The 10523-nt window shown below is 39.1% G+C and overlaps 1 protein-coding gene across 3 annotated transcripts; it reads right to left on the bottom strand.

The window, feature by feature from the left end:
* Window positions 1-5325: 5325 nt before the first annotated feature.
* On the bottom strand, window positions 5326-10290 carry LOC111467852 (glycine-rich domain-containing protein 1). Of its 3 annotated transcripts, XM_023112915.1 has the most exons (8): window positions 9998-10286; window positions 9778-9895; window positions 8364-8747; window positions 7462-7734; window positions 6847-7367; window positions 6601-6725; window positions 6033-6190; window positions 5326-5944 (listed from the first exon to the last, which is right to left on the bottom strand). In XM_023112915.1, exons 1-8 carry the CDS (start codon window positions 10192-10194, stop codon window positions 5432-5434), a joined length of 2289 nt encoding a protein of 762 aa, XP_022968683.1. In that variant the 5' UTR covers window positions 10195-10286; the 3' UTR covers window positions 5326-5431. The 3 variants fall into 3 exon arrangements, with proteins under 3 accessions (XP_022968683.1, XP_022968684.1, XP_022968685.1); XM_023112916.1 differs by lacking the exon at window positions 8364-8747; XM_023112917.1 differs by lacking the exon at window positions 5326-5944 and having other exon boundaries at window positions 6033-6195; window positions 9998-10290.
* Window positions 10291-10523: the final 233 nt, after the last annotated feature.

Raw genomic sequence — 10523 nt, 5'->3', positions numbered from 1 at the left:
AATTCATAACACTTCAAACGGCTGGACTTATGTGTTTCAGAACATAGCGCTAAAATTTAAAATTAAAACAAAAACAATTACAAATAAAATAATTTAAATAATGAAATGAAAACGTCCCATTCTAACCTAAGTCTAGAAATTTAAATATGCAACTACCCTATGCACACACTATAGTCTCGGTCCAGCCCGCTCAGCAACCCGCACGCGACCCACGAACTAAACTGGCCAAATTTTGACTCGTCCCAACCTTTCGGCCCAGTAGCCCACGGTCCAGCCAAACCAACCCGCGACCAAACCTGCGATCCAGCCAAACCGCCTTGCAGCCCAAGTACCTACGGCCCAGCCCAGTAAGCCGATGCCTAAAAGACCAGTCCAGCCTAGTAGCCATTTACTGCCATGTGGCACCTAGCGGCGCAGGCAATCCTTGGCTCGACTTGGCTCAAACAGCTCGTGGCCTCCCACAGGCGATGCTCCAGCGGCTCTTCGGCTGTTTCAGTTAGTTCGGCTTGGCTTCTTAGTTTTCGGCTCAATTTCCACCATTTTGACCATTTTGGACCCATTTTTTTGTCCCGATTAAGGTAATTGAGTCCATTTTAGAGTCGTATTTATGTTTATTAATTAATTATTAATTTAATTGTGAAATACTAACGGAAGGTGGCGAACGGTGTGATAGAAAACAAACCCCAGCATTATTTGAAGCAACTCTCAAATAATGGGAGCATACGTTTAGCTAATTAGGGAGTACTTCCGATAAGGCCAACCAATTAAGTGGCTTTCTATAGGATAGACTAGAAATTGTATGCTTTACAGCTATTTATGAGCATGATGATGTATGAGTATAATCTGTGAGCTGTGATACATGTTATATGTATGTGATTTATGTTTCGATGCATAACTTATATGTTATGTTTGATGCACTTGATGACTTTATGATGAGTATTTTGTTTGCATGACATTTTTCCTTAATATGATGATGTTTTCCATATTGAGCTTGTTATATGATGATGAGTGTCATATTGCATCATGTCATTAGATCGACATAGGATACAACCCTAAGAGCATGAAAATGATATTAATATAAATATCCACAAGCATGTGCTACATAGTGTAACAAAGAGATGAGATTAGAGGGTTATGTCAGGAGAGACGGTAAGATGAGATTTAGAGGGACCTCATGCATGTTGTAAGTTCATAAGCATAGGGCTACTTCCCCTAGAGATGATGAGTGCGTACGTGCATAGTATGATGATGAGGGTGTTTATGAGGTGCATGAGACTAGAGGTTCCGCTGACCTCCAGACGTCACTACAGATTAGCTTGATCAGAAAAGGTCCAGGGGGTGTGCGAGCCCACCTGGGGATTCACACTTGCACGTGTGGGTCGTGTGTAGGGAAGTACTACACATCCATAGTTGTCCAATACTGGAGGTCACCCCCTATATGAGCTAAAGATAGATCTCTACATCATGATTGCATGTGATTGCATTAGCATGACCCCTAGAGTGTGGTCACTTATTGAATATTTCGCAGGTCGTGTGCCATATTATTTTTCAGGTAAAGACAAGGCGTCCATGTATGATTGACGGAGGTATCATAATCCAGAGACTATGGTGCGTGCATAGGGTAATTGCATATTTAAATTCCTAGACTTAAGTTAGAATAGGACGATTGTGTTTCATTATTTAAATTATTTCATATGTAATTTTTTGTTTTAATTTTAAATTCCACCGTTATGTTTTGAAACACGTAAGAATGACTGTTTTCTAGCATTTTGAAGTGTTCTGAATGTTTTTAAATATTCCGCATTTAAAAGATAAACATGAGACATTAGTAGCAACACAATTTTTTATTTTTTTATTTGTTTATGAGGGTTAAAATACCATTTTACAAACAACCTTCAATAAATAGTAAAAAGATGTTCATTCTCATTCAAATAAATGTAAATTCTCTCAAACAACATTCACTCTTCTATTGTTAAGTTATAAGGACCGAGTTGGAAGTCTGAGAGCCTCTACCACACACATCGCCCCTTCTCCAACAAATGGAATGTAGCTAGCGATGTCAAAATCATTAGATATTGATTGATTAGGAGAGTCTGCTGTCACGAGAGTCATGGTCGATGATGCAAAAATGGCTAAGCAGACAACGAATACAAGTGCTAACTTCATTGCGGAAGCATTGAGGGACATTACTGCCATTGTTTGTAGAAAAATATGGGTGAAAAGGTGAAGATAATGAGAGAAGTATTGTCTTGTTTGTATGAGAAAGTTGTGAACTATGGAGGTTCTTACATAGGAAAAGATTAGGAGTTGGAGTTTTAATGTCATTTAATGCCACATAAAACTATAAAATTCATGTTGACGTAACTTTACTTTAGGGATAGTAACGTGAGTATAAGTCAATGGTAATGACATATAACATCACCTCATATATCACCTCATATACTATTGAACTTTGTTCTTTAGACTTCCAAAATTGAAGTTCGAATTTTGTAGAACTTCATGGTAAATACAAAGACTAACCCGAGTTACATTTAAAAAAGCAGATGATGAAAAGAATCTTTTATGGATTTAGATTTTATTACTATGTATGGACGTTGAGATACCAAATTAGTATAAACTTTCCTTTTAAACTATTAAAGGGCATAAAAGTAAAATGGAATCAAATGTCTTAGAAACATGTTTTTAACGTGACATGGAGTAAATGAGTGATACATGAATGAACTGAGACTACATTCAAATAAAAGTTATCCCGAGGATAGGATGACTAAAGAAATGGATGTTAATATCTATATCAACAAGGTACACTTTTATTTTCAATGACTTAATTATAGAAACTTCATAGTCTGATGTGATCCTATCATAAGGGATGTAGAGCAATGTCGGTGCCATCAGATGCGAAATCTTGATTCGAATCATGAGAGTGGAATATGATTGAAATCCCTCGATTTTAAACGTTTACAAAATCAATTTTAAATAAAAGTAACTATCAAAGAAATAGTGACAACAAAATACCAAAAATTGAAAATAACCGGATCACCCTAATCTAACCTAAGGACTACAATTTGACCCATAAATGCGACAATCCTAGGGTGGATCCCATGGCTTCCACTGTGACGCGGTCATCTGTACTTGTGTCTGTTTTCTTTACTTGAAAAATAAGAGTATCACATGACTTGAGTATTTTAGAAAATAATTAGTAAATAACTCATCAGTGTGTGAAAAAATAAAATGTCAACACATGCAATATGGTGGGACCTATTTTTAAAAAAATACCATTGCTTTGCCTTATGTTGCTTTCAAGTTTCTATAGAGTTTGATTTACAGTACTCCCCTACACACGACCCATGCATACCCACATGGACCACTAGACGAACTCATATACATACTCTTAAGCCTGGCTCATTGGCCTAGCACTCTCTAATGGCCGGCTAGACATCACAGAGAAGAAATGCCCCAATAATAGCATGGTTTGAAGCAAGTGATAGGCCAACATTTTGGCTGACTTAAGTTTGATATGCTTGGACCCTTTCCTCTAGTTTTAACTCTTTGGAAGGTTGTTAGTATGAATACGGTTTAGTTAGTTTAAATTTTTGGAATTAGGTTTAAAATGTTTACGTATGATTAAGCTTAATTATTTTAAATTCAAATTATTACGAGTAAGTTTTCTGCCTAATTATACAATTAGTTTAAATTATTTTAACTAAAATTAGATGAGTCAATTCCCACATTAGAATTTGAATTGATGATTGTGGGATCCCATAGGTAGAATTAAATTCCAGAAACCAGCCTTAAATTTGTATCAAACATCAAAGTGTCGTAGTAGCTTCGACCTAAGCCAATCAAGTAAATAGTCTTACTATCGGTGCAATTATAATTATTTGTTGTATGATGACACGTGGTCGTGGCTTCACACGTGTCATATGCTTGTATGTTTGAACGGTTATGAAATGATATGTGAATGATATGATATATTTTAAGGTACAATGCATTTGATGATATGTTTGAGATATGATGTGAGATCCCACATCAGTTGGGGAGGAAAAATGTTGAGACTTCATGCATCAGAGGATACCCCTTCTCCATTTATGATGGTATGGACGTGTACACTACGAGGTAGAAAACGATCATTATATTTATTATAATGTTAAGACGGTCATTATTCCTAAACTGGTGTTTAACATCAACAAATACCAAAGAATGTTCGCCCGACAAGAAAGGGGCCTAGGAGGTGTGCGAACCGACTGGTGGGTCCATACTCGCACGTGTGAATTGTGTGTAGAACAGGAAATACACATCCAATTAGCCTGTTTAGGATAGTCGTCTAAGGAATAGTGGCTTCACTTACTAAATATTTCTTAAAATACTCAAGTCAAGTGCTACTTCTATTCAGGAAAAGGCATGATATCCTTGTATAGCTGACGGCGATATCCCAATTCGAGACCATGACACATGCATAGAGTAGTTGTACTTGTTTTCTTAGACTTGGGTTAGAATAAGATGTTTTTAGTTTTAACGCTTATTTATTTCATTGACTATTTCATTATGTCATTTTAAAGATGTTTTCGAACACGTAAGTCCATGGCGGTGTTTTAAGATGAAGTTTAAACGCTTATTTTCGCATAAAATGTCTATGATATGTATACAATAGTGACTCTAGGTTAAGTAGAAATCTAAAGTCGTTACAGTACGCGTTTGTTCTAATCATAACGGGAAAATATCCCGATACTTATTACCAAAATAAATGCTTGAGTTCCTCATATTTTAAATTCATGGCATATGTTTATGATGCAAGCCAAACCTCCATTCATTTATAACATAATGAGCCTATGAATCATGCTAGCATGTTGACGTAGCGTTCATGATCGACACTCGTAGCCAATCTCTATATCGAGACATTCTATGGTCTGAAGTTCCATGCAGTGGATGTTGCCTTTCTTTATGAAATCCTAACCTGCTAGCGTGGTTCACCAATTCCACCGAAAATCCTCATTTGTCATAAGCTTGCACCTCATGCAAACTTAGCGTTAGAGCGAGTGAGGGAAGCCTTCAATTTAAGGCCTCCCCCTCTTATCCCTCACCCTACGCATGGTTTAACATCTAGAAAGTCACACAATGAGCTAAACAAAGTGTTAGGACCATTTCAATCTCTCTGATGTAACAACCCAGACCCACTGCTCCTCTTTGGGTTTTCCCTTTCGAGCTTCCTCTCAAGGGTTCAAAACGCGTCTGCTAGGGAAAGGTTTCCACACCCTTATAAATGATATTTTATTTTCCTCCCCAACCAATGTGGGATTCTCACACGTAAAAACGTTAGGGATGGTCTAAGGATGAAATAGAAATTACAAATTAATATTTGAAAAACAATATCAACATTAGGAACTAAATTATATATTTAGCCCAATCATGCAACTAAACCATGGAAGTATATCATTCATGATATTATTCCTTGCTTGTACAACTTATCTCCACCCTCCACGGGCAAGTAGCTCGACGCAGGCTGTCTCGTGGGGTGATCAACGCTGTTGGATGCCATCACGGTTTTGGCATTCCAATACCAAGGTTGAAGGTAAGGCAACGAAGGAGTCGAACTTTTCGATGAAGGGTGAAGCATTATGGAGCCCCAATCTCTAAGACCTATTTTCGTCTCCTTCATTCGCCTTCGAAGTAGCAAGTTTCCAACGTCTTCTTTCTTCATTTCTGATACGCTCCTCAGGATCGAAATGCAGAGAAGAAGAGCCAACACGGCGTCCTCCTCTGGCAACAACTCAATCACAAGCAACTTCCAGTTCAGAAGAGCTGTTGCCCTTCCAGTTGGGTCCTCATTAGTATATCGAATCATTGTTACAAACCCGTCGTCATCTTCGTCTTTCTCTTCTTCCTCCTGCCCTTCACCATCGAGTCGTGGCTCTTGATATAGCTTTTGCTGACCTTTTACGAGCCTTACCTGCAATATCAAAACATATTGAAACCCGAAACTCGAAACCAGAAAAAGAACTTGTGAACAAGATCCGAGATATGGAATGACCACATACAGATGATTCTGAAGTTGGATTTGTTAAGACAAAGCTAAAGGCTGGTTTTGGTGTTGAAGTGTCCCATTGAACCATCAGTTCATCACCAGTAGAGAATTTCCAAGCAGCTTTAAATTCTTCTAGTGGCTGTTTTGGTGTTGCAGTTCCTACCACTTTCTCTGTTCTAGATGCCAATGTATTAATCAATGTTCAAAATTTAAGTAATGTAGCTGCTTCAAGTCGAGATTCTAGACCATCTCCGTGCTCATTATTAAACAATCACTTATTCAAACCGAGTCCAAGTTCTGGCTCTTTACCGTTTGTGATGTCCCACATTGGTTGGGGAGGAGAACAAAACACCCTTTATAAGGGTGTGGAAACCTTCCCCCAACAGACGTGTTTTAAAGTTTTGAGGGGAAGCCCGAAAGAGAAACCCCAAAGTGGACAATATCTAATAGCGAGCTTGGGCTTGGGCCGTTACACCGTTCATATAAAGAACTCACCAAAAATTGAGATCTTACTAATTATCCACAAGATATGAAAGTTTCAAGATTTAGGAAGATTTGATTCAAGTACGAATATATCATACCCGGGGTTCGGCCGATGGAGCCAGCGATATACGACCAAGAACCTTCTCGAATCTCGATAACTCTGTCCTCCCATTTCACAGGCAGAGGAGTTTCACCTCCTCTCCTCCAAAACCCCCCTCCAACCCTGCGTTTTACGTTCACATTGTCATGTTACATCTCGATGTGCCCCGAACATTAGTAAAAAATAACTCGACAAATCGTTAACTAAATGAGAGATGATGGTGAAGTATTGATTAAGTTATTACCTTATACAAATGACAAAACACTCTCTACCTCCATGGTCGAGTACGGTTCGAGATAGCCACCGCCCTTCTTGAGGCCGGTATTGGTTCATTTTAAGAACAACATCCGAAACCATCGCCCCGGAATCATCTATCACTTTGTCTGGTACACATTTTAACAAGTAGGGTGCTTGAACTGGTGGAGTTATTGAGACAACCACCTTGAGATTTTGATTCAATTGTCTTTCTAAAGTAAGTGAAGGTGCTCTTATCAAGTCATTCCACTTGAATGTGGTAGCTTTCTTAATGATACTTCCTTTAAAACAATGGCCATTGGGACGCCGAACCTCAAGAACGACTCCCTTGGTACCGAATTCACAATAGAGATGCCACGCTTTGTGCCACGAGTCATCGTTGAGCCTCGAGATCTGTTGATTGAGCTTAAGCTCCCGATGGCATCGTAAAGTGCGTAAACAAAGAAATTCATGTGAAGAAACTTGTTGTAATGGTTGTTTTTGAGCTTTGAGCTGCAGAAACACACAAACCTGAATTCAAAGCATGGATAAAAAAAAGTTAATGAACATAAAACTTTGATACTTTGCTAATATCCAAATGACTTGTTCGAGTTAGTTAACAAACCTCGAGTACGAACCTCGACATCATAGACTTGTACTTTGTGTTAACGTCCGAATCGGATGCTTCCCAGTAAGCTAGAGGATTGGAAGTAACAGCTCTTCCTAGTTCCATGGTTATCCCTCCTCCGGCTTTCTCGTACGGTTGTCGAAAGGTTCGGTGCCACAGTTGCTTGGTTTTTTCCAGTTCCATTGCCTTCACGGTTTCCCCGAACCTCACGACCTTCGTCAAATCTCCCTGCATCTCCTTTACATCTTCTGCATAAACTGTTGGATAACTCTGGTTTACATATAACAAACAAGAATGAAGTTTGGAACATAAAACGTCTGATGTAAAGGCAGAAAATACAGCATTAACAAACATAGATGGTAATACATTGCACCGACATGGCTCGACTAATACAATCAATGTAACGGTCCAAGCCCACTGTAGCAGATATTGTCCTCTTTAGACTTTCCCTCTTGACCTTCCCCTCAAGGGGTTTTAAAAACGCATTGACTAGAGAGAATTTTCCACACCCTTATAAAGAATGTTTCGTTCTCTTCCCTAACCGATGTGGGATCTCACAATCAAAATTTAAAGGCTCTTGTGATTAGTGAATGTTTCGTTCTTTATGATCTCACAATTAAGCATGTGTTAGGATCGCACAACAATGCACACACTCGATCCAGATGAACATAAAGAACAGTACACACTCGATCTAGATGAACACGAGAAATATTGGCTAAAGGTTTATATTGATAAATACAAATATATAACGCAAGAGAGAATACAGAGAACGAAGAAAGTACTTCTTCAAAGCACTATATGCATTCCGTTTACTATATATAGCTTTACCAGATATAACCACCTACTATATGGCAATCTACCGTGTATATCTCTACGAGCTTTTTAATATGAACATTTACCTGATGGGTAAGCCACATGAGAAGAATATCTGAGGCAGGCACGAAAGAAGAACATTCATCAGAAAAGCTCTGCAACATATACAGAAACCCTTTGTATCGTTGCTTAGCTGCAATAAGGTAGATGATCTCGGACCTGAACGGCTCCGAAAACGTCGAGTACAAGTGCTTATGGCTCCTTACTAGTTCGAAAAGCTCGTGATTTTCAACACTAATTTCGTCTCTCAAACTTGAACTTCCTTCATTTTCAAAGGATTGGGTTGGGTACCTCTTGACCCAAATTTCTTTGCACCTCATATATGCATAATCTTCATTCTCTTCATCAAAAATTGATGGTTTTCCAATAAGCTTAAGGAATCTTGTCTCACAGTAATGTTTGTAACTGACCTGAAAGAAGTATATTATTACCTTTAATGCTCGTTAAGCTGCTTAGAACGTTTAGAAAAACACTGTAGAGTACGTTCGACCCAAGTGATTCTACCGAAGTGCTTATATCACACTCCCAAAACATGTTAGGAATCAAGACTCTCCACAATGGTGCTCCCTTCTAACAATCCTCGATAAGTTCACTATAGAGCCTTCCCTGAGGCCTATGGAGCCATCAGCTAGCCTTCCCTGAGGCCTATGGAGCCATCAACTAGCCTCCCCTTAATCGTGGCTCGACTCCTTTTCTGGAGTTCTCGAACAAAGCACACCCTTTGTTCGACACTTGAGTCACTTTTGATTACACCTTTGAGGCTCACAACTTCTCCTATTGAGCCCTCAAACAACCTACCCTTAATCGAGGCTTGACTCCTTCTCTGGAGTCTTCAAACAAAGTACACTCTTTGTTCGACACTTAAGTCACTTTTGACTACACCTTCGAGGCTCCACAACTTCTCCTATGGAGCCCTCGAACAATCTCCCCTCACTCGACGCTCGACTCCTTCTCTGGAGTCCTCGAACAAAGTACACCCTTTGTTCAAGTTAACACTTGAGTCACTTTTGACTACATCTTCGAGACTCATAACTTTTTTGTTCGACATCCTCACTCGACGCTCGACTCCTTCTCTGGAATCCTCGAACAAAGTAGACCCTTTGTTCAAGTTAACACTTGAGTCACTTTTGACTACATCTTCGAGACTCATAACTTTTTTGTTCGACATATGAGAATTCTACTAACATAGCTAAGTTAAGGCATAACTCTGGTACCATGTTAGGAATCACGACTCTCCACAGTGGTATGATATTATCCACTTTGAGCATAAGCTCTCATGTCTTTCCTTTGGGCTTCCTCAAAAGATCCCATACCGATGGAGATATATTCCTTACTTATAAACTCATAATCATTCCCTAAATAAAACACACTAGATAACCAATCTAAAGGGTGTTTGATTCATTAGGAATTTTCTCAGGAAACAAACAGAATAAGGCTAACCGGATTCAACGTGTGGCAGAACCAAACCCATTCAACATCCAACGGAGGAAGAATCATAGGAGGCGAAGCCCCAGCAACCATTAGATCAGAAATCAACGGCATCCAAAGCTCCTCATACCTTAAAAAAACAAAAATCCAGAAAACATCTCGATTAGCATTAAATGCATAAACCCAAAAGAGATTCGCATCAGTTGAATTAAAAAGTGGATTAGGATTTGACCTTCGTATGGCTTCACTGAGAGTGGACTCACAGTGGAGCCAGTGGGAATCGGCGACGGTTCTGAGAAAGCCGAGGTTTCGACGGACGGCGGAAATAATATCGACGCCGATTTGGATGGTACCAAGTTCGGACATGTCGCCGAGGCTTCTCGCCGACATGGAGGCAGAAAATTCGGAAATGGGTCGGTCGGATGACATGGGTTAGGTGAAGAATGAAGAAATGGGTGATGGAAAATGGTGTGTTAGAGAGAATATAATATGAGAATGAAACGGAGTTTCGTTATTCCATAGTGGTGGGCCTGTTCTAACGTGACTTGATGCTTTAGGATATCATGGAATTTGGTGACAAACTACTCCACATCTTTTTTTCTCGTTCCAATTTTATTTGCCTTTGTTTTGTCTCTTTTCTTTCTCCTCCCCGCAATTAGAAAAATATAGTGCGATTTGAGGGGTAAAATGGTCATTTTAAGTTGAATGGTTGAATTAGTTGTCTTGAAGCAATAGATCGATCAAATAACAACAAAAAA

Source organism: Cucurbita maxima, unplaced genomic scaffold (genome assembly GCF_002738345.1).
Source record: "Cucurbita maxima cultivar Rimu unplaced genomic scaffold, Cmax_1.0 Cma_Scf00035, whole genome shotgun sequence".
Classification (NCBI taxonomy): domain Eukaryota; kingdom Viridiplantae; phylum Streptophyta; class Magnoliopsida; order Cucurbitales; family Cucurbitaceae; genus Cucurbita; species Cucurbita maxima.
This window is presented reverse-complemented; position numbering and strand designations above follow the sequence as displayed.